Genomic DNA, 24,311 nt, shown 5'->3' with positions numbered 1-24,311 from the left:
CAACATCAAATTACATTATGATTTTACAAATTAAGCACCAAAACATCATGTTTTACAAGAAAATGACAGGAAAAGCAGTTCAATACACAGTAATGTTATGTAGTAATGTAGTACAGTATTTACGAATTTAGCACCAAAACATGGCAACATTGACTACAAAAACAATGACTACTAAAAGGCAGATTGCTTTGGATAATACAGAACCTTGGATAAGTGAGACTCTACTGTATTTGAATCCTTGATAGAGTATATTGATTTGGATTTCCAATTTTATGTCTGTTTTTAATAGGATAGTTTTGGTTCAGTCTTATGATGTTGTTCATTATGTTTACTATGTTTAACTTTGTTGTATGGTGTTTTTAAAAAAAAAAAAATTGAATGTTTTTTTATGTTCATGTTGGAAACTGCCCCAGTTCTCCAGGATTCCAACCCTCGGTCGCGGTCAGTGTGTACGTGGTCACCATAAGCCTGAGTTGATGTGAAGGTCATGGTTGGAATCAGGGTCTTCTTCAATCGGCCGTTCTATTAAATTATGACTTTAGACCAGTCCAGAGCTTGGATTTCATACATTACCACCATCCCTCATATTGCACGGAATATATATATTTTAAGGAGCTATAGAGGCCGCAGTGGCGCAGTGGGTTAACCCGCTAAGCTGCAGAACTTGCTGATCGGAAGGCCAGCTGTTTGAATCCAGGGAACAGGGTGAGCTCCTGCTGTTAGCCCCAGCTTATGCCAGCCTAGCTTGCTTCTGGGACACTTGCTGTCCAGCTGGCAGTGTTTAAGGGAGGTCATGATTTGGAAACTATAAATCACTTCAATTAAAGTGACACGACCCACATTCTGGATCCCATTTGGCCACCCTAAACCTGGCGAGCCCCACTTCTAAAGGACCGTCCCAGTGTGGCCTCCTCGTCTCACTCCTGGTCCTTCTTGGCTGCCCTTGAACCCTGCCCTGTCCCGCTCCCTGGACTTCTCTCCCTCCTTTACAGGCTTAACCTGTCCTGCAGAGAACTTTTGTGCCCGTTTCAGACTCCCTGGGCCTGTTTCTGTTTTGCTTCCTAGATTCCCCCCCCCCCCCCCCCCCAAATTTCCTGGCTTTGTTGGTTTTCTTTTCTGCTTCTTTCTCCAAGCCTCCCTGGTGAATCTTGCCTGGAGTTTATTATGGCGCTTTGTGAGCAGAGATCCTGCCTCACCCTTCCAGGACCCCTTCCAGGACCCCTTCCAGGGCTTAGCGTGTCGTAATGTGTTTTAATGGACAATCCTTGTAAATGAGGGACGGTCCCCAAGGACAGGCTGCCATCCTTGTGTCTGGGTTGCCATCCTCCATATGCTGCCTTTGGTCTCCCTGGAGGGTGGCACTTGGGATGCTATTAGTATAGGCACCGATACGGTGGCACTTGGGATGCTATCACGAGGGTTGAATGAAAAGTAATGCCTCCACCTTCGTAACTCCTCAACAGATGGCAGTCCAGGTCTGCGGCAGGTACTGGTTTCTTCAGGAGACTCTCCTCTACAGTGAGTTCTGTTTGGCGGGAAGCCTTAGCATTGAAAGGTTGTGTTGTTAAAGTGCGAAGTATGGAACCCTGCGCAGACGGGGAAGTCTTAGCATTGAACGGTTGTGTTGTTAAAGTGCGAAGTATGGAACCCTGCGCAGACGGGGAAGTCTTAGCATTGAAAGGTTGTGTTGTTAAAGTGCGAAGTATGGAACCCTGCGCAGACGGGGAAGTCTTAGCATTGAAAGGTTGTGTTGTTAAAGTGCGAAGTATGGAACCCTGCGCAGACGGGGAAGCCTTAGCATTGAAAGGTTGTGTTGTTAAAGTGCGAAGTATGGAACCCTGCGCAGACGGGGAAGTCTTAGCATTGAAAGGTTGTGTTGTTAAAGTGCGAAGTATGGAACCCTGCGCAGACGGGGAAGTCTTAGCATTGAAAGGTTGTGTTGTTAAAGTGCGAAGTATGGAACCCTGCGCAGACGGGGAAGTCTTAGCATTGAAAGGTTGTGTTGTTAAAGTGCGAAGTATGGAACCCTGCGCAGACGGGGAAGTCTTAGCATTGAAAGGTTGTGTTGTTAAAGTGCGAAGTATGGAACCCTGCGCAGACGGGGAAGTCTTAGCATTGAAAGGTTGTGTTGTTAAAGTGCGAAGTATGGAACCCTGCGCAGACGGGGAAGTCTTAGCATTGAAAGGTTGTGTTGTTAAAGTGCGAAGTATGCAACCCTGCACAGACAGGGAAGCCTTAGCATTGAACGGTTGTGTTGTTAATGTGCAAAGTATGGAAGCAAAGTGACTTAAGCAACGTGCAGTCATCAAATTCTTGACAGCAGAAGGTGTCGCCCCAAAGGAGATTCATCAGAGAATGGAAGCGCTTTATGGTGATTGTGTTGATGTGAGTCCAATGCGTCGTTGAGCGAGTAAGTTTAAAGATGTTGAGGTGGGAACGTCTGACTTGAGTTGGACGTCCTGTGACAGCAACCACCAAGTTTCACAAGCAAAAGGTTGACAGATTGATTTGGGATGATCATCGTATCCCTCAGAGAGAAATTTCAAGCATCATCGGCATTTCACAAGAATGTGTGGGTCACATGATTGCTGTGTTTGCCTATTGGAAGATCCGTGCACGATGGGTCCTGTGAGACGCCGGTTGCGTGAACAGAGTGTCGACTTCTTCCGTGACGGCTTCAGAAAACATGTATCCAATCATTGGCAGAAATGTATCCAATCATCTGGTGATGATGTGGAAAAGTGAATAGTGGTCGTTAAAGAGCACGTTCTAAGGATTATTTCTGCGTTTGGTTTATTAAAATATTCCCATCCAAACCCAAGTAACGAAGGTGGAGGCATTACTTTTACTAAAACAAAACAAACAAGGAAAACGAGACTGTTTGCTATGAGGCCTTTCCGGCGATGTCCCCCAGGCATCCTGGCCCTCTCTCCAGAAGGGCACCACTTAGTTCTCCATTAAAGACCTTTCCTTCACAGCTGCCGTCCTGCTCCCGTCCTCGAAGGTCCACTTGATGGTCTGAAATGGGGACTAAGTGCCTTGCTGGCAGCGGCTGCATCTCCTAGGAATGGTGGGAGTTGGAGTCCCAAACCCCTGGGGGGCCAGGACAGGGAGAGAAACCGACAGCCCATTCCGCTGCGGACGAGCGCCTGCCTGACCCGGTCTCCTATTTCTCATTTCCATTCCCAGCCATTAAAAATAATATTGAGACCTCTGTTCTGGGCCCGGAGCCCAAATTCCTGGCCTCGCCGTGATTGATGTGGCAAGTTCCCTGCGTGGAGGACCAGGATTTCCAGGACGGCTGCGGCAAGGAGGGCGTTTAAAACGGAGAAACTGTGAAGCGGTGCAAGCCACCCAGCTTAGCCTGGCGAGGAGAGACCGGCCGGCTGGACATTCAGCAAAATAGGGGTTAATAGCATGAGAATGGGGATCACAATGCACACATATACATGGCAAACATTCAATGCCATTATTAGACATATGACATATAGAGACAGGCACAGAGGCAATTTAACGTTCCAGCTTCTGGCTTCATGAGGGTCTGCTCGATTCCGGCCACAGGGGGAGCTACTGCTTCACCATCCACCTGTGACACCGAGTCCTTGATGGAATACTTCCTCATTCCTCATTCTTCCGCACACCGCTAGAGATTTTATGGTGTCGTAAATTAGTTAAATTAGCCTCCCCGCATAAGCGGTACCTACATTCCTACTTGACAGACACAACCGCCTTTCGGCTGCACAGGCCAACAGCAAACTGGACTATTAATGGTCAGGGGCTTACCCTGACCCAGTCTTCAAACTCATGACCTCTGCCAGCTGCAATAAATCACTACTGCCCGAGAGGTCATGAGTTCGAAGCCCGGGTCAGGGTACGCATAGTAAGTATGTATAATAATAAGCATAGTAATTACTGTATTTATAAGGTAAAGGTTTTCTCCTGACGTTAAGTCCAGTCGTGCCCGACTCTGGGACTCTGGTGCTCATTTCCATTTCTAAGCTGAAGAGCCGGCGTTGTCCGTAGACTCCTCCAAGGTCATGTAGCCACTGGCATGACTGCATGGAGCGCCGTTACCTTCCCGCCGGAGCGGTACCTATTGATCTACTCACATTCGCATGTTTTCAAACTGCTCGGTTGGCAGAAGCTGGGGCTAACAGCGGGTGCTCACTCTGCTCTCCAAATTCGAACCTGCGACCTTTTTGGTCCGCAAGTTCAGCAGCTCAGCGCTTTAACACACTGTGCCACACTGGGATCCCCACTTTATTTATAAATGGTGCTAAATTCGTAAATAGACTTATTACTACATAACGTTACCGTGTATTGAACTGCGTTTTGTGTCGATTTGTTGTCAAACATGATGTTTTGGTGCTTAATTTGTAAAATCATAACGTAATTTGACATTTAATAGGCCTTTCCTTAATCCCTTCTAATTATTCAGCATTTTTGCTTAGCCAACGTTCTGCCAGCCCGTTTATGTTGGATAAGCGAGACTCTACTGTATATGCCAATCTTTCCAAATGGAGACGTCACACATTTGCTTCGCTTCGGTGGTTGTAGAGACTCAAGAACCGTCTCCTTTTTTATCTTTCCTGAAGACGCCGCGGACTAGGACCCTTTTGTAGATCTAGCTCCCAAACAAGCCAAGGCAGAGGGCCTTTTCCCATCGTATTTGCAAATGATGTCGAATTTCAAACAGGGTTCGCATCCTGCTGAAATCGGACTTTTGTTCCTGCGGTGGAGGTTTGCTTGTTTATAACATTTTCTATGTCCACATTTTACTATGATCTTACTTAATTTCCTGCTTTGAAACGGAAACTCGCTGGTTCTTTCAAAATGGGTTTCGTAAGAGCCTTTCCCTATTTAAAATGCGGAACTGGGAAAAAATTATGGACAATATGGATATTAGTGATAACTTGGCAGTTCTAGACCGAGATCCAATTGCTTGTTGAATATAAACTCAAATAGTGTGGACCTGAGAGCTTGCTCTTGCAACTCATGTCACTAAGTGTGTTGTCGGAGGCTTTCATGGCCGGAATCACTGGGTTGTTGTGAGTTTTTCGGACTGTCTGGCCATGTTGCGGAAGCATTCTCTCCTGACGTTTCACCCACATCTATGGCAGGCATCCTCAGAGATTGTGAGGTCTGTTGGAAACTACGCAAGTGGGGTTTATATTTCTAAACTTTGGATTGCTGTGAGTTTTCTGGGCTGCATGGCTACATTCCAGAAGCATTATCTCCTGACGTTCTGGATTATCCAACGCATTTTTGTAGTCAGTGTTTTCAATACATCGTGATATTTTGATGCTAAATTCGTAAATACAGTAATTACTACATAGCATTACCGTGCATTGAACTACTTTTTCTGTCAAATTTGTTGTATAACATGATGTTTTGGTGCTTAATTTGTAAAATCATAACCTACAGTAGAGTCTCACTTATCCAACATAAACAGGCTGGCAGAACATTGGATAAGCAAAAATGTTGGATAATAAGGAGGGATTAAGGAAAAGCCTATTAAACATCAAATTATGTTATGATTTTACAAATTAAGCACCAAAACACCATGCTTTGCAACAAATGGATAGAAAAAGAAGTTCAGTACACAATAACATCATGTATTAATTACTGTATTTATGAATTTAGCACCAAAATTTTGCAATTTATTGAAAAAATGACTACAAAAACATTGACTACTAAAAGGCAAACTGCATTGGATAATACAGAACCTTGGATAAGCGGAGCTTTGATAAGCGAGACCCTACTGTATATACAGTAGAGTCTCACTTATCCAACACTCGCTTATCCAACATTCTGGATTATCCAACGCATTTTTGTAGTCAATGTTTTCAATATATCGTGATATTTTGGTGTTAAATTCATAAATACAGTAATTACTATGTAGCATTACTGCGTATTGAACTACTTTTTCTGCCAAATTTGTTGTCTAACATGATGTTTTGGTGCTTCATTTGTAAAATCATAACCCAATTTGATGTTTAATAGGCTTTTCCTTAATGCCTCCTTATTATCCAACATATTCGCTTATCCAACATTCTGCCGGCCCGTTTATGTTGGATAAGTGAGACTCTACTGTATATACTAGCTTGGGGGCCCGGAGGTGCCCGGGTTATTAGAAGAAGGTATTGTTTGTTTTGGGATGCTAGGTAATATCACTTAACTTTGGTGCAAATCTGTTGTTGGCTGGGTTCAGGGTGAACTACAACTCCCAGATTCCCAGGAGTTTTCCAATAACCCGGGCAATGCCGAAGACCCAACTTAGTCATAAAAAATACAATTAAAATAAATTTCATTAAAAGCACATATTAGAACATATTTTTATAGAAAGCACATTTCAGTATTAAATGGAATTAAAAATACATGGAATTAAAATTAAATTAAAATTAAAGCACAGCATAGACCGAATACTGCTGTGTACGGGCGCGCTCTGTCCTGTTAAAACTTTCCAATAGTCGTATGTGATGGAGATCATCATTACTTGTGCTGAAATGAATTTGTGAAATCCTGGTGGTGGGAGATTTGCATGCCGGCAGCGCGAAGGACAAAAAGTCAAGGGAAATCCAATCTACGCACATGATGCATCATTGGGTCTGGGTTTGTTTTGTTTTTTTTTCATTTTGAAACATGATCATAAGGCGTGGCTGCAAATTTTTGGAATGCAAGTGCATTCTGGTTCGTGTCGAAGTTTGGGGAATGGGAACTAGGTAAAGCTTGCCTTGAAATGTGAATCGAGCCAACTTCTCTTATTCAAATCTCTTTGTATGAGGCTTTCGTGGCTGGCGGCCATAATGCACATCTGTGTGCAATGAAACTGTGAGGGTCTCTAGAAAGGAAAACACAGAAAGGCTCTTTGGGGAGAAGCCGCTGAAAGCACCAAAGTGTCGGAGGAGAGCGCGCTTGGCTCCTTCTGCACCTGCTGCTTCCAGAGATCCCACCAATGGTCTTCAAGGGATCCAGTGGGACAGCGGAAGGGATCCCACGGGAGGAACTTTCTTAAGAACTCCTAAGTATGGGTCTCCAACAAAGGCAGACCCTTCCACTGATGAACCGCTCTGCTCATGAAAACATCCCAGTACATTGCTCTGCTTGTGAAAAAGACCCAGTACGTTGCTCTACTTGTGGAAAAGTCCCAGTACATTGCTCTGAGGGGGTGAAAAAGTCCCGGTATTTTGCTCTACTTGTGGAAAAGTCCCAGTACGTTGCTCTGCTTATGAAAAAGTCCCGGTATTTTGCTCTACTTGTGGAAAAGTCCCAGTACGTTGCTCTGCTTGTGAAAAAGTCCCAGTGTTTTACTCTGCTCATGAAAAAGTCCCAGTATTTTGCTCTGCTTGTGAAAAAGTCCCGGTATTCTGCTCTGCTCATGAAAAAGTCCCAGTATTTTGCTCTGCTCGTGAAAAAGTCCCAGTATTTTGCTCTGCTCGTGGAAAAAGTCCCGGTATTTTGCTCTGCTCGTGGAAAAAGTCCCGATATTTTGCTTTGCTCGTGAAAACGTCCCAGTATTTTGCTCTGCTCGTGGAAAAAGTCCCGGTATTTTGCTCGTGAAAAATCCCAGTACATTGCTCTGCTCGTGAAAAAGTCCTGTTATTTTGCTCTGCTCATGAAAACGTCCCAGTATTTTCCTCCACTCATGAAAAAAATCCCCTTACTTTGCTCTGCTCATGAAAAATCCCTTTGCTTTGCTCTTTTCATGAAAAAGTCCCGGTCCTTAACTCGTGAAAAAGCCCGAGTATGTGACTCTGCTCTACTTGTGGAAAAGCCCCAGTGCTTTTGGCCAGTCCTGACTGCACTACAAAAGGGATCAAAACATCCATGCCTGCCACTTCCTCTTTGTGAATCATTCCACCTGAATGCCACTTTTTCCCCTCCGCTTCTTCGAAAAGGCTTTAGGATTTGGTTCCACGCCCACCCGTGTTTGTGTAGGCCCTTGGATGTGATCCTAGACCTGTTTCAAAGCCGCACCCCAGGAAAACACGCCCGTCAAGGGCTGGATGTTGGCAGCGCTCGCGGCCGATCCGCTGGCCCCTTCCGTTGGATCCGTGGCCAAGACCTGGGTAACATCAACAGGAGCGGGAATCAAAACAGCAGGAACTATTTGGGCCCCAAGGCTGCCGTGTCTGCTGCTGATTCATCAGACGGAGGGATTCCAAAAAAGGCCACTGCTTTGTTAACAGAGAAAATATTGACTTTGCATGATTCAGGCCAAAGGGAGAGAAAACAGGAGCGAGCAGAAGGGACGGACACTCGCCTCCTTGAGGGTCACTCCTCTGCTCGGGGGGCCGTGCGGGGGGGGGGGGGGGGCATCTGCCACCATTCGTGGCCGTGAGACCTCCTGGGAACAGCGGCTTCCTTGCTTGCCGGGTCTTGAGTTCTTTCCACATCACGTTTCTTGCAAGTGCACAATCATAATAATAATTATTATTTATTTCAAACATTTATATCCTGTCGTTCTCATCCCCAAGGGGAGACTCAGGGCAGACTCACAATCAGCAATCATTAGATGCTACACAACATCATATTTAAAACAATTACAGTTAAGTAAAATTAAAGGTTTTTCCCTGACATTAAGTCCAGTCATGTCCAAATCTGTGTGTCATCTCCATTTCTAAGCTGAAGAGCCGGCACTGTCCATAGACACTGTCCACTGGCATGACTGCATAGAGCACCATTACCTTTCAGTCAGAGCAGTACCTATTGATCTACTCACATTTGCATGTTTTTGAATTGCTAGGTTGGCAGAAGCTGGGGCTAACAGCGGCCGTTTACTCCACTCCCCGGATTCAAACCGCCGACCTTTTGGTCCCCAAGTTCAGCAGCTCAGCGCTTTAATCTGCTGCGCCACCGGGGGTTCCATTAATTAGAGTATACAAGGGTTGAATCAAAAGTAATGCCTCCACCTTCGTAACTCCTCAACAGACGAAAGTCCTGGTCTGCAGCAGGTCCTGGCTTGTTCAGTAGACTCCTCTACAGTTAGTTCCCTTTGGCGGGAAGCCTTAGCATTGAACGGTTGTATTGTTAAAGTGCCAAGTATGGAACCCTGAGCAGACGGTTGGTCAATGTGACTTAAGCAACATGAGTCACTGAATTCTTGATGGCAGAAGGTGTCGCCCCAAAGGAGATTCATCAGAGAATGCAAGCTGTTTAGGGTGATGGTGTTGATGTGAGTCCTGTGCGTCATTGGGCGAGTAAGTTTCAAGATGTTGAGGAGGGAACATCTGACTTTCATGACAAACAAGGAGTTGGACATTCTGTGACAGAAACCACTGAGTTTCACAAGCAAAAGGTTGACAGATTGATTCAGGACGATCGTCGTATCACTCAGAGGGAAATGTCAAGCATCATCGGCATTTCACAAGAACGTGTGGGTCACATTATTGCTTTGCTTGGCTGTTGGAAGATCTGCCCTGTGAGACGCCGGATGCAGAAACTGAGTGTCGACTTCTTCCGTGACAGCTTCGGAAAACTTGCTCATTGTGGACAGAAATTTATCCAATTGTCTGGTGATGATGTGGAAAAGTGAATAGTGGTCATTAAAGAGCACATCCTAAGGATTATTTCTGTGTTTGATTTATTAAAATATTGCCATCCAAATCCAAGTAACGAAGGCATTTCTTTTCATTCAGCCCTCGTACTTTAAGGAGTGGGTCTAAATATCCTGGTTGGCTATGAGTTGTTAATTTAAGCAAATGATTTGCACGTGCTCTTGCTCTGACTGAGTACCTTTGATGATGTGGGAGACGCAAGCCAGTCTCAGAAGAAACTATTCTGAGATCTGCTGGCACCGCTGCGGCCTGGCCTGCCGTGTCCTGGGGTTGTGCTTCAGAGCATTTTTGCTGGACAGTTCCCAGCCGCACTGGCAGAAAGAGCAGAGGCGGAGGCCTGTTCCCGCACGGCATTGACATGGGGAAAAAAGAAGGCCAACCCATTTCTGTCTCACACCTTGCTGTTCTCTCGACAGCAGTGTTTCTCAATCTGGGGGTCGGGACCCCTGGGGGGGGGGTCAACAAAGACCATCAGAAAACACTTATTTCTGATGGCCTTAGGAACCCCAATCCCTCCTGTATTTTCTGTTGGTCCTGGGGGTTCTGTGTGGGACGTTTGGCCCAATTCTATCATTGATGGGGTTTAGGGGCTCTTTGATTGTAGGTGAACCATAAATTGTTACTAGGTGAGAGTATAGCGGAATCAGTAGCATCCAGATAACACCATGTGCAAAAGACTCAGACCAGGCAGAGGAATTGAAATGAACAAAGGAAACTTTACTCTTGCTTGTTGAGTTGAAATTAAATAAACAGTTCTGCAATCCTACAATGTCCATGTAGTTGCATAAGATCAATAACCAATCAATCAGCATTCAATATATACAGCATAGCATATTCAAAACAGCTACTTGACCATAGCTAGAGAGAGCATGTCCCTTTCTGTGCTCTCTCTTGAAGCCCAGATTCCCAACTGACATTCTCAGCCATCTGCCATCAAACAGATACATTGTTTTAGGCGTGGCCTTGCCTCTGCAAAGCTGAGCTCTTTTGCAGAGTTCCCTTTGCAAACCAACTTTGCAAGGATTTCTTTACACACACACACACACATAGCAATTTGGCGCAATATAAATCCCAGCAACTACAACTCCCAAATGTCAAGGTCTACTTTCCCCAAACTCCACCAGTGTCCACATTTGTCCATATTGAGTATTTGTGCCAAGTTTGGTCCAGATCCATCGTTGTTTGGAGTCCACAGGGCTCTCTGGGTGTAGGTGAACTACAACTCCCAAACACAAGGTCAATGCCCACCAAACCCTTCCAGTATTTTCTGTTCATCATGGGAGTTCAATTATTTCCGTTGCAACTTCATAGCTGTCATTTTGCTACTTTTATGAATCATAATGTAAATACGGTAGAGTCTCACTTATCCATAAACAGGCCGGCAGAACATTGGATAAGCGAAAATATTGGATAATAAGGCGGGATTAAGGAAATTATGTTATGATTTTACAAATTAAGCACCAAAACATCATGCTATGATCTTACTTAATTTCCTGCTTTGAAACGGAAACTCGCTGGTTCTTTCAAAATGGGTTTCGTAAGAGCCTTTCCCCGTTTAAAATGCGGAACTGGGAAAAAATTATGGACAATATGGATATTAGTGATAACTTGGCAGTTCTAGGCCGAGATCCAATTGCTTGTTGAATATAAACTCAAATAGTGTGGACCTGAGAGCTTGCTCTTGCAACTCATGTCACTAAGTGTGTTGTCGAAGGCTTTCATGGCCGGAATCACTGGGTTGTTGTGAGTTTTTCGGACTGTCTGGCCATGTTGCGGAAGCATTCTCTCCTGACGTTTCACCCACATCTATGGCAGGCACCCTCAGAGATTGTGAGGTCTGTTGGAAACTAGTCAAGTGGGGTTTATATACAGTAGAGTCTCACTTATCCAACATAAACAGGCCGGCAGAACTTTGGATAAGCAAAAATGTTGGATAATAAGGCGGGATTAAGGAAAAGCCTATTAAACATCAAATTATGTTATGAATTTACAAATTAAGCACCAAAACATCATGCTTTACAACAAGTGAAAAAGAACTTCAGTACACGATAATGTTGTGTATTACTGTATTTATGAATACAATAAATTTCGCAATTTATTGAAAAATTGACTACAAAAACATTGACTACTAAAAGGCAGACTGCCTTGGATAATACAGAACCTTGGATAAGCAGAGCTTGGATAAGCGAGACTCTACTTTATCTGATAGTCTTATATCTGATGGATATTATAATAATAATAATATTATAATATATATAATTATTATAATAATATTATAATATTATAATATTATAATATCTGATGGATATTATTATTTATTGTATTGTTTATTGTGTTGTGATGTGTTGTTCTTTTATATGCTGTTTATATTGTATTGTTTTGGGCATGGCCCCATGTAAGCCGCCCCGAGTCCCCGTTGGGGAGATAGTGGTGGGGTATAAATAAAGTTTTATTATTATTAGTATTAGTATTATGGTCTTAGGAGGCCAAATCCGTCCAGTGTTTTCTGTTGGTCATGGGGGTTGTGTTGGCACTATGCATCGAAACCGGTTCATTTTAATCTACTTTCAATCTATTTCAATCTATAGCACCTGTTTAGAAGCGTCCTTCTTATCGGAATTTCATACAGTTTTCTTGAGCAAAGAATACTGCCAGTCTGTAGCATTCTTCTGTAACGGAGCATGCAGAATTTTGCATTTGTCTCCCATCCAAATGCTAACTAGGGCTGTCCTGCTTAACTTCCAAAACCAGATCGAGTTTGGGGCCTTTTGGTCCTGATTCAGCCCTAACATGTGTGACTTGGCCAGGTTTTGTTTTTGCATCATGATCCAGCTTGGTTTTGCTGACTTGGTTTTGAAAAATCCCTGAATACCTCGTCTTTTTGTTTTGTTTTGAAGTTTGGTTTCAGAAAAAGTCGCTTTTCCTAAATCTGGTTGCATTTGGGAAGGTTTGTGTATATCCTGCTTTGCAAAGGAAAGTGTTGGAATATTGGTGAGGACTTTGCTCCCTGGATCAAATATCAAGAAAAGGGGAAACGAGCTGGCTAGCTAAGCGATCAGAAGCGGCTCCTTTGCCTTCTTAATTGCCATCTGAGGGGGGAGAGGGGCTCAAAGGGGACCCCGGGCAGGATGCAGGCGGGCGGGCGGGCAGGCGGGAAATTGCCTGATTAACATCTCATTCAGGGAGTAAACTCTTGCCCTGGCTTTGCCGCGGGTGGGAACAAGCCTTGCTCCTGGGAGAGAATAGCTGCCCATTGGGGTCGGATCAGCCCCGCTGAGCTCCCCACTTCCCCGCGGCCTTTGATGTTTGGGTGGGGGCAGGCCCCCCCACGGGGGGCATGAGGGGCCCATTAAAGCATTGCGCTCTCACCCGGCGTGGGGCGGGAACACAGCCCTCCAAGGAGAAGGGGCACCTGAAGTTCCCCACTGGCATAATTGGGAAGGAATAATAATAATAATAATAATAATAATAATAATAATAATAATAATAATAATAACAATAATAAAACTTTATTTATACCCCGCCACCATCTCCCCGTGGGGACTCAGGGCAACTTACATGGGGCAGAGGCCCAAACAACATAGAACAAAACATAGGCAACATAATACAAATCACACTATTAAAAGATAAAACAGTAATACAATAGATCAATTAAAACAAAAATACAGGATAAAAAAGGAAAGACTGAGCAAAGGAACAAAGAGGGAAACAAGCAGGAGGCCAACATTGTCAGAGTAATTCGCAGTGTAGCAGCAGTTGTATGTTGTCAATAGAGCGCGGAACGAAGAGACGTCAGAAACGATGTTAAATATATATATAAAGTTTTACTATACAAGACAAACAGACTTGCAGACGAACACAGGCTTGGCTTTCACTCCAGGCAGACACAAACTCAGAACAGAGCAAGATCTCAACTGACGCAATCAGTAATGTACAAACACACTTGAGTCTAGATACTCCCCAGGTTCCAGCCACACATCAAGGTCAACACAGTTTCTCAGTCATTAACCCTTTACAGACTATAGCATACTCTGGATGATGCAACCTGTATGCAATACACGCCAGACACAAATTTCATTTAAACACTACTAATACACAAATCCCACATTAACAAACATTTCACTAGGCCTGCCCGGCCTGCACAAAGCGCTGCGGCAGATGCAGACTGCAGGCATGCACTAGCCTGGCCAACGCACATTTTGGTGCCTCAAACATTAAAAGACAAAAGTAAAGGTTTTCTAATGACATTAAATCTAGTCGTGTCCGACTCTGGGGGTTGGTGCTCATCTCCATTGTCTTCCAAGGTCATGTGGACATTGCCATGATTGTATGGAGTGCCGTTACCTTCCCACTAATAGGAGCGGTACCTATTGATCTACTCACATTTGCATGTTTTCAAACTGCCAGGTTGGCAGAAGCTGGGGCTAACAGCGGGAGCTCATCCCACTCACCGGATTCGAACCGCCGACCTTTCGGTCAGCATGTTCAGCGGCTCAGCGGTTTAACCCTCTGCGCCACCGGGGGCTCCCAATAGTCCATAGTCTTTAGGGATAGTTGTACTCACTGAAGTCCATAAGTCATACTTCTCTACTGAAGTCCAAACAGCAACATGCATCTACCTCTACTGAGGTCTTCTCGGCAGTGGCCCCCATCCCGGCTCTGGAACTCTCTCCCTAAGGAGATCAGGTTAGCTCCTTCTCTGCCCATTTTCCATCGGGAATTGAAAACATGGTTGTTCCAGAGCGCGTTTAAATGAACAGGCCCAATAGAGCTGTCATTAGAATACTTCTTTCTGTTTGAAAGCATATGGCACTTTATCACTGCTACTTATTTCCATGATACAGCACTTTATGAAACCTGTCCCCACTGGGTTGCTTTTAATTACTCTGGTTTTATCTGCTTGGATTTAAATGTATTTGTCCATTATTTTATTTTGTGTATTGTTGGAATGTTTTAAGTTTATGTTAAATATGTTGTTGTTGTTCGGGCTTGTCCCTGTTGTGAGCCGCCCCAAGTCCCTTCGGGGAGATGGGGCAGGATATAAAAATAAAGTTTATTATTATTATTTATTTAGGTGTGATGCACACATGCATCCACCTCCATTGAGGCATAAAGCAGACTGAATGCAAAATGGAGTTCTGAGTCTGAACATGCTCAGCACAATCACATGTCTATAATCCCTCCCAGTCAAACTGGCAAATCAACATACACATAGAAGACAGGTTAGCAAACATATACACTAACAAATGGGAGGTGGCTATTTCCAAGAAGTGATATCTGTGGCACTTCAGCAGAGCCCCACTCTTTTATTTGGTTGCGGGTCCAGATGTTGACCTTTGTTTGCGAGCAATCTGCCTCTTCCCATTGTCACACACATTCCTCCTCCCCCCGGGCCCCAGGGAACTGGGAGCGTTCTCACGTTGTGTTTCCTTTCCATTTAGAGAGAACGCCGTGCCCTGGACCGTGAAGATGGACCTCTTGCTCGCCGTGGGCTTGCTCCTGACGTCATGCGGGCTTGGCCGGTCCCTGGCCGTGAACCCCTTTGCCGTGCAGCAGGCCCCTCCGGACCCTTGCTACGACGAGAAGGGCGCTCCCCGCCGCTGCATCCCGGAGTTCGTCAACGCGGCCTTTGGGAAGGAGGTCCAGGCGTCCAGCACCTGCGGCCGGCCGCCCACCCGGCACTGCGACGCCTCGGACGGCCGGAAGGCCCACCCGGCCTCCTACCTGACGGACCTCAACACCGCGGCCAATATGACCTGCTGGCGCTCGGAGACCTTGCTCCACTCGCCCCAGAACGTCAGCCTCACCCTCTCGCTGGGCAAGAAGTTTGAGGTCATCTACGTCAGCCTCCAGTTCTGCTCGCCCCGTCCGGAGTCGGCCGCCGTCTTCAAGTCCATGGATTACGGCAAAACGTGGGTGCCTTACCAGTACTACTCTTCCCAGTGCCGGAGGATCTACGGCAAGCCGAGCAAAGCCACGGTCACCAAGCAGAACGAGCAGGAGGCCCTCTGCACCGACGGGCACACGGACCTCTACCCGCTGACCGGAGGCCTCATTGCCTTCAGCACGCTGGACGGGCGCCCTTCGGCCCAGGATTTCGACAACAGCCCGGTGCTTCAGGACTGGGTGACCGCCACCGACATCCGGGTGATTTTCAGCCGCCCGCATTTGTTCCGAGAGCTGGAGGACGAGGACGGTGGCGGGGCAGGCTCTTCCTCCTCCTCCTCCTCCTACTACTACTCGGTGGGAGAGTTTCAGGTCGGCGGGCGCTGCAAGTGCAACGGGCACGCCTCCCGCTGCGTCAAGGACAAGGAGGGCAAGCTGGTGTGCGACTGCAAGCACAACACCGAGGGCCCCGAGTGCGACCGCTGCAAGCCTTTCCACTACGACCGCCCGTGGCAGAGGGCCACGGCCAGAGAGGCCAACGAGTGCCTAGGTGAGACCGCTTTCTGTGTTTCTTCTATGGAGCAGAACTTTTGCTCGCTCTAGCTGATCGCCTTCCAACAAAAACAATGTGGTTGGAAAAAAATTGGCTATTGAAATTGGAAGGAGCTCCCGGTGGTGCAGCGGTTAGCTGCCGAACTTGCTGACCAAAAGGTCGGCGGTTTGAATCCAGGGTTGAGCTCCTGCTGTTTGCGCCAACCTAGCAGTTTGAAAACATGCAAATGTGAGTAGACCAATAGGTACTGCTCTGGTGGGAAGGTTACAGCCATGCCTATGGCCACATGACCTTGGAGGTGTCTACGGACAACGCCGGCTCTTTGGCTTAGAAATGGAGATGAGCACCAACCCCCAGACTAGACTTAACGTCAAGGGGAAACATGCCTTTACCTATTGCAATTGGAGGAATGCTGTTGACTTTTTGGCAACAGGCAATTGCATACCTGGCAGATTGTGACATGCGCTCCACAGGCAGGAGTGTTCACTTATTGGGTTGCTGTGAATTTTCCCGACTGTCTGGCCATGTTCCAGAAGCATTCTTTCCTGATGTTTCACCCACATCTATGGCAGGCATCCTCTGAGGTTGTGAGGTTTGTTGGAAACTAGATATATTTATCTGTGGAGTAGGTGGGAGAAAGAAAGAACTCTTGTCTGTTGGAGGCAAGCGTGAATGTGGCAGTTGGCCATCTTGATTAGTATTGAATGGATTTGCAGCTTCAAAGCATGGCTTCTTCCTGTCTCGGGGAATCCTTTGTTGTGAGGTGATTAGCTGGCCCTGATTGTTTCCTGCTTGGAATTCCTTTGTGTTCAGAGTCTTGTTCTTTATTTACTGTCCTGATTTTAGAGTTTTTTAAATACTGGGAGCCAGATTGTGTTCATTTTCATGGCTTCTTCCTTTCTGTAGAAATTGTCCTCATGCTTCTTGTGGATTTCAATGATTTCTCTGTGTGACACCGTAGTTGCGAGAGTGGCCCAGCATTTGTGTTCTCAAATAACATACTCTGTCCAGGTTGGTCCATCAGGTGCTCTGGCATTGTTTCCATTGCAACTTCAAAACTCTAATTTTTTCTACTGTTATGAGTCGCAATGTAAATGTCTGATATGCAGGGTATGTCTTCATTCAGTGGACCATATTTATCACAAATAACCGATACGCCCAAATTTGAATACTGGTGGGATTGATTTTGTCACTTGGGAGTTGTAGTTGTATGAGAGTTGAATGAAAAGTAATGCCTCCACCTTCGTTACTTGGGTTTGGATGGGAATATTTTAATAAATCAAACGCAGGAATAATCCTCAGAATGTGCTCTTTAACGACCACTATTCACTTTTCCACATCATCACCAGACAATTGGATACATTTCTGCCAACGATGAACAAGTTTTCTGAAGCCGTCACAGAAGAAGTCGACACTCTGCTTCCTCAACCGGCGTCTCACAGGACCCATCGTGCACAGATCTTCCAATAGCTAAGCAAAGCAATAATGTGACCCACACGTTCTTGTGAAATGCTGGTTATGCTTGAAATTTCTCTCTGAGTGATATGACTATCATCCTGAATTAATCTGTCAACCTTTTGCTTGTGAAACTCTGTGGTGGCTGTCACAAAATGTTCAACCCTTTGTCAGATTTTCCCACCTCAACATCTTTAAACTTGCTCGCCCAACGACGCACAGGACTCACATCAACACAATCACCATAAACAGCTTGCGTTCTCTGGGGAATCTCCTTTGGGGTGACACCTTCTGCCGTCAAGAATTCAATGACTGCACGTTGCTTAAGTCTCACTGACCGACTGTCTGCGCAGGGTTCCATACTTCACCCTTTAACAACACAACCGTCCAATGCTAAGGCTTCTCCGTCTGCGCAGGGTTCCATACTTCACCCTTTAACAACACAACCGTCCAATGCTAAGGCTTCCCCGTCTGCACAGGGTTGCATATTTCGTACTTTAACAACACAACCGTTCAATGCTAGGGCTTCTCCATCTGCACAGGATTCCATACTTCAGACTTTAACAACACAACCGTTCAATGCTAAGGCTTCCTCGTCTGCGCAGGGTTCCATACTTCACCCTTTAACAACACAACCGTCCAATGCTAAGGCTTCTCCGTCTGCGCAGGGTTCCATACTTCACCCTTTAACAACACAACCGTCCAATGCTAAGGCTTCCCCGTCTGCACAGGGTTGCATATTTCGTACTTTAACAACACAACCGTTCAATGCTAGGGCTTCTCCATCTGCACAGGATTCCATACTTCAGACTTTAACAACACAACCGTTCAATGCTAAGGCTTCCCGTCTGCACAGGGTTCCATACTTCGCTCTTTAACAACACAGCCGTTCAATGCTAAGGCTTCCCGCCAAACGGAACTAACTGTAGAGGAGAGTCTATTGAACAAGCCAGGACCTGCCGCAGACCAGAACTATCATCTGTTGAGGCTTTACGAAGGTGGAGGCATTACTTTTCATTCAACCCTCGCATTGGCAGATGGGGCTGAAAAGATGGCGGGGAGAAAGGGAATGCCGGCCCCGAGTTGGGGGAGGGCGGCAGTGTCCCTTTAAGACGTCTTCCTTGATGGTCCAGCCACACAAAGGCGGCTTAGCCGAGCTGCGTGTGAAAGTTTTCTCCTTCTGGGGTGCCTTCCTTCCTCTGCTCTCCTCTCCTGGCAGGCTTTGTGCCGTGGGTGAAAGAGCCTCCATCACACGCCTCCGAGGGGCTTAGCCGCTGAAAGCCGGATTAGCTCCCCAAGCGTCCCCCCCCCTCGGCGCCTTTCAAGCGTGACATCTCCCCGGCCGGCCGGCGGGAACAGGCGCAGCAATTAGTAGCAATTAAAGGGAGAGGGTCCGCCTGGGAAGTCCCTTCGGGCAGGACTCTCCTCTTCCTCGGCCTGCCCGAGGCTGGAGATCCTTCGGAAGACCCCGCAGAAGGCCGCGGTTCTCCGCCTTGACAGGGTTCCTCATGTGGTGGTGACCCCCAACCATCACATTGTTTCCGTTGCAACTTCATCACTGTCGCTTTGCCACTGTTAGGAATCATGTTGTAAAGATCTGCTATGCAGGATGTATTTCCATTCACCACCGATACACCCATATTTGAATACTGGTAAATGATTTTGTCACTTGGGAGTTGTAGTTGCTGGGATTTATAGTTCACCTACAATCAAAGATTATTCTGAACTCCACCAATGATGGAATTGATCCGAACTTGGCACACAGAACTCCCGTGACCAACAGAAAATACTGTTGGAAGGGTTCTAGACGCTATTCCCCTCTTGATGAGGCCAGAATCCCGTTGGCTTTTTTAGCTGCCGCATCACATTGTAGGCTCATGTTCCCCTTCCTCCCCACGAGGACTCCAAGGTCTTTTTCGCACACACTGCTGTCCAGCCAGGCATCGTCCCCCATTCTGTATCTTTGATTTCCATTTTTTCTGCCGAAGTGAAGTATCTTGCATTTGTCCCTGTTGAACTTCATTGTGTTAGTTTTGGCCAATCATCTCTCTCGTCTGTCAAGATCGTTTTGGATTCTGCTCCTGTCTTCTGGAGTGTTGGCTCTCCCTCCCAGTTTGGTGTCGTCTGCAAACTGGATGTTCGTGCCTTCTGACCCTTCGTCTAAGTCGTTAATAAAGATGTTGAACAGAACCGGGCCCATAACCCTTCTGATGGCACTCCACTTGTCACTTCTTTCCATGATGAAGACGACTCATTGGTGAGAATCACCCTTTGGGTTTGTTTGCTTAGCCAATTACAGATCCACCTAACTGTAGTTTTGTCTAGCCCACAGTTTACTAGTTTCCTTGCCAGAAGGTCGTGGGGGACTTTGTCGGAAGGCCTTACTGAAATCCAGACACGCTACATCCACAGCCTTCCCTGTATCGACCCAACTCGTAACTCTATCGAAAAAAGAGATCAGATGAGTCTGGCATGACTTGTTTTGGGTAAATCCGTGTTGACTATTAGATGCTCCTTGAAGCTGCCACGTGAGTTGCGGGTGTCACGAAGCCATGCGTGATGAAGGTAAACGTGGCGGTGGTGGCGGTGTGCGAAAAGTACCCCATGAGGAGGGCTTTGGTGGTTTAGAGGAGAGCGCGCCCCTCTCGACCACGGCGCGGTTGTGTCTGGGCTCCGTTCCATCCAAGGCACCCGGTGCAGCTTCCCATCAGTTGTGGTTTTGGCACGGAGGGAGGGCTGCTCTAGGATTTCACCAGGAACGTTCACCGGCTAATCATTCCCAGCCAACGCAGGCGATGCTCGACTTGCTCGCTCGCAGAAAGCAGACAGGTTCCACATTCCGCTTCGTGTGTGTGTGTGGGGGGGGGGGGGGGGGTTTCGGCAGCTTTTGGAAAGAGAACAGAGAGCCGCAGCGTTATGTAATTGGCCCTTTGTTTACAAATTAATTGAAACTGTGATTGTTTAATCGGTCGTGTGATTCTTTCTCCTTTAAAAGAGGAGGAATTTTAAAAATTGGCTCCTTTTAGGCAAGGAAGGAAGCGGGTTCATATATAATTAGTCCAAAACTATGCAATTAAATTCTTATTAATACCCTCAAACAGCAGGCACCAATTCAGGCCTTTAATTAGTGATTAACACGAGACAGGGAGAGATTGAGCTGTAACAAAAACTTTGTGGTTACAGTCAGTGCAAGTCTTTAGCTGCTCTTCCTCGGCTCCACTTGGGAGGGAAGGCCAAGGGTGTTGTGCAAACGATGTGCTTGGCGCACAGACCAGAGAGAGAGAGAGAGAGAGAGAGAGAGAGAGAGAGAGAGAGATCAAGCGCAGTCATGTCGGGAAGGAAGGAGCCGGGCCGCTTTGCCAATCCGCTGCTTAGGTGCGGAGACCAACTCACGAAATCTGCCAATCGAAAGTGAGCAAGGAAGAACTTTTGGAAGATGGAGACCTCCATCTCCTTTGGGGGATTTTATGATCTTTGGAAAGGCAGCACCTTGGAAGAAGTCATAACCTTTGGGGGGGAAAATGGCATTCATGCAAGGCAATTAGGTTACTCCGCTGTTAGGCTGATGTACCTAGGTATTTCTTTGAACTGTTGGGGACAAAGATATGCCAATGCACAAAACGGATATATATATGTATACTAGCTGTGCTCGGCCACGCGTTGCTGTAGCTTATGGGAATCATTTGTTGACCAGGTGGAATAGCAGAGAATAGCCTTGCAGTCTCAAAGCCTGGCCGTTTTCTTCTTATGGGAATCCTTGTTTGGTGAGCTGGAATGCAACGGAATAGGGTTGCTGCTTGGAAGGCTGGCCAATTTGGCCAATTTGAATTGCACTGAATAGCCTTGCTGCTTCAAAGCCTGGCCGCTTTCTTCATAGGGCATCCTTCCTTGGGCAGGTTCGATGGGACGGAGTAGCTTTGTGGCTTCAAAACCTGAGGGTTTTCTATTTAGGGGGAATCTTGGTTGACCAGGTTGAACAGCACTGAACAGCCTTGCTGCTTGCAAGCCCGGCCGCAGTTCTACCTTGTGGAATTCTTGGTTGGCTAGGTTGAATAGCAATCAATAGTGTCAGTGCAGCAAGTATGAATGCTGCAATTAGTCACCTTGATTAGCATTTAATGGCCTTGCAGCTTCAAAGCCTGGCTGCTTCCTGCCTGGGGGAATCCTTTGTTGGGAGGTGTTAACTGGCCCTGGTAGTTTCCTTTCTGGAATTCCCCTGTTTTCAGAGTGTTGCTCTTTATTTACTGTCCTGGTTTTAGAGATTATATTGTTCTGTATTATTATACCACAGCAATTTTTGATATTATATTTATAATCTTATATTATCTGCTTAGAACTGGATTATATGAGGCCCTTTCTACACGACTGTATAAAATCCATACTGAACTGGATTATATGGCAGTGTGGATTCAAGATAATCCAGTTCAAAGCAGGTAATGTGGATTTTTCTTCGTGTACTCTGTGAATGCACACTAATGGAGAGGCTGCGCCTGCGCAGGTCCCAACGGAAACTCTTCCCAAGCTGAAGTTTAAATTTTGGCGGTAGCCACGCCCCTCCGTCCCCGGAGGGCATATAAGGCAGCCCTCGGCGTCTGCTCTCCAGTTCCTTTTTTTCCGCCGCAAGGTTCACTTCGGATTCTCATGTCTACGACTCGCTTCAAGCGTTGCACTCAGTGTGCCGCTAAAATTCCTGACTCCGACGGCCACGCCAAGTGCCTCTACTGCCTCGGAGAAGCACATGTCGTCGGTACCTGCCGTTTCTGCCTGGCCCTAACGGCCCAGGCTCGAAAAAATAGAGCCGCGAGGCTTAGAGCGGCGCTCTACGAAAAATCGCTCGCTCCTGAACCCGCTCCGTCGACTTCGGGCACGAAGTCGCCGCTTAACCCGGAATCGATGTCGTCTTCAGCGGCTAAAGCCCCTTCGGTCTCGTCTAAGGCGTCCAGAGCCTCCAGGTCGTCCAAGGCCGCTAAACCACCGTGCACTCTCACCACGGCCACGGTGTCGACACGTTCTGGTCGGGTCGGTCCTTCCTCGACGTCGAGCTCGGTAGCTTCCGTTTCCTCGGCTCGATCCCAACTCGGGGCTCCTCCATCGACCTCCGCGATGAAGATCGCCTTTAAAAGGGCTCATGAGGAAGCTCGTCGGACCCAATCCGACTCAGCAATGATCCCTCCCACACCGGGTAAATCCCTGAGGGTTCCATCAAAACAACCGCTCGCTAAGAAGAGGGCAACCCAACGCTCTTCCTCTTCTGCCTCCTCCAAGATGGATGTCCCTTCTTCGGCAACTTCTTCTAGAAGGTCTTCTCCGATCGCTCCCGCTCAGCGACCTCGCCAGCCTTCTCCTCACCAACTCTCGGACGGCGAGTTGCAGGACTCACCCCACCACTCCACTCAGACAGTGGTCAGGGTCCCATCTCCTCGACCTGCTGCTTCTCATCGTTCATCTCGTCAGCAGCTTTTTCCCCCGACCTCGACACCGGAACGGGGTAGACAAACCACTCGCCTGGCTCGAGCGGTCCAGGCTTCGGCCTCCAAACAAACTCGGCTGCAGATAGCTCCTGCTCTTGAGGCGGTGCCGCCACCAGAGACTGTGTTGTCATCTCCCCCCCCAGTCCCCTCAAGGGGCTGGGGACGATGAGATAGAGATTGATCGCCCGGATTCTGCTCTCTCGGCCTCGGTGGTATCCTTAGGCCTCGATCTCTCTCCTCCCCATGATGCCTATGAGGTGGATCCTCCTTCGCCTACCGACAACATTCGGGCTTTCTCCGAGCAAATGATTAGAATGGCTGATGCCCTGGGTTTAGAAATTAAACAGACTTCCAAAGCAGTAACTGACCCGGTTTTCAAACGGGTCCAAGCCCAGGCCCCTCCAGCCACGCTGTTGCCGTTCTTACCCTATCTCCTCGATGTTATCCAATCTTCGTGGAAAACCCCCTCCTCGATCCCTCCTACCTCGAAGAGAATCGAGTCTTGGTATCGTACGGATGACGACACCTTAGAATGGCTTAAACACCACCCCGACCCGAATTCCATGGTCGTGAAGGCCTCTCAGTCCTCCGGTCGTGAATCCACTACCCCTGCAGACAGAGAGGGTAAAAGGTTCGACGCGGTCGGCAGAAAGCTCTACTCCGGAGCCCTTCTACTTTGTCGAATGGCGAACTATGGGGCCTGTATGGGGGCATACCAGCAGATCCTCTGGGAAAAAGCTCAGCCCTTCTTCGCGAAGTTGTCCGACGAAGACCGGTCGGTCATGTCCACCCTCCAACAAGAGGCCGATTCGTTAGCGCATCATCAAATCCAGATGGCTAAGCATACGGGCGACACGGCCGGCAAGATGATCGCCCACGCCATTGCCATTCGCCGCCACGCCTGGCTGAGATCTTCCGGCTTATCTTCTTCCTCGAGGCAGGTCATCGAGGACCTCCCCTTCGACGCCATGGGCCTCTTTAATGCTGGCACCGATGACAAGCTTAAAACCAACCATGACTTTAAAGTTCTAGCCACTAAATGCGGCGATCAACCCCAGGCTCACCGCACCAAGTGGTTTCCTCAACGCTTTCGACGCTTCCCGCCTCCTTCTTACCGCCAGCAATCTTTCAGACGTCCCTCGGTATCGAACAACCAAAATCGCCAACAGCCCCGTCGGGCCGCACAACCTCAAAGACAGCGCGGCCGGGCCACCCCCACCGCTGGTCAACCTATCCGGCGTTCCTGACGCCATCTCTCCTTCCAAAGACTCTTTCTCCGGTACCGATGTCGTTCTCACTCCTCCGCACCCCTCTCCTCCACCAAATCAACCTCATGGTCTCTTTATAGACCGCCTGGCTCCCTTCTTTCACCGGTGGAAATCTATTACT

The 24,311-nt window shown here is 47.3% G+C and overlaps 1 protein-coding gene across 3 annotated transcripts in view; it reads left to right on the top strand.

Moving 5' to 3' along the window:
- Positions 1–24,311, top strand: part of ntn3 (netrin 3) — a 73,827-nt gene that overhangs the window by 16,155 nt on the left and 33,361 nt on the right. For all 3 annotated transcript variants that reach the window (XM_062964450.1, XM_062964451.1, XM_062964449.1), the window contains exon 2: positions 14,999–15,993. In XM_062964450.1, the coding sequence (XP_062820520.1) occupies positions 14,999–15,993 (995 nt within the window). The remainder of the gene's footprint in view (positions 1–14,998; positions 15,994–24,311) is intronic.

The sequence above is a fragment of the Anolis carolinensis genome, unplaced genomic scaffold, assembly GCF_035594765.1.
Source record: "Anolis carolinensis isolate JA03-04 unplaced genomic scaffold, rAnoCar3.1.pri scaffold_13, whole genome shotgun sequence".
NCBI lineage: Eukaryota > Metazoa > Chordata > Lepidosauria > Squamata > Dactyloidae > Anolis > Anolis carolinensis.
This window is presented reverse-complemented; position numbering and strand designations above follow the sequence as displayed.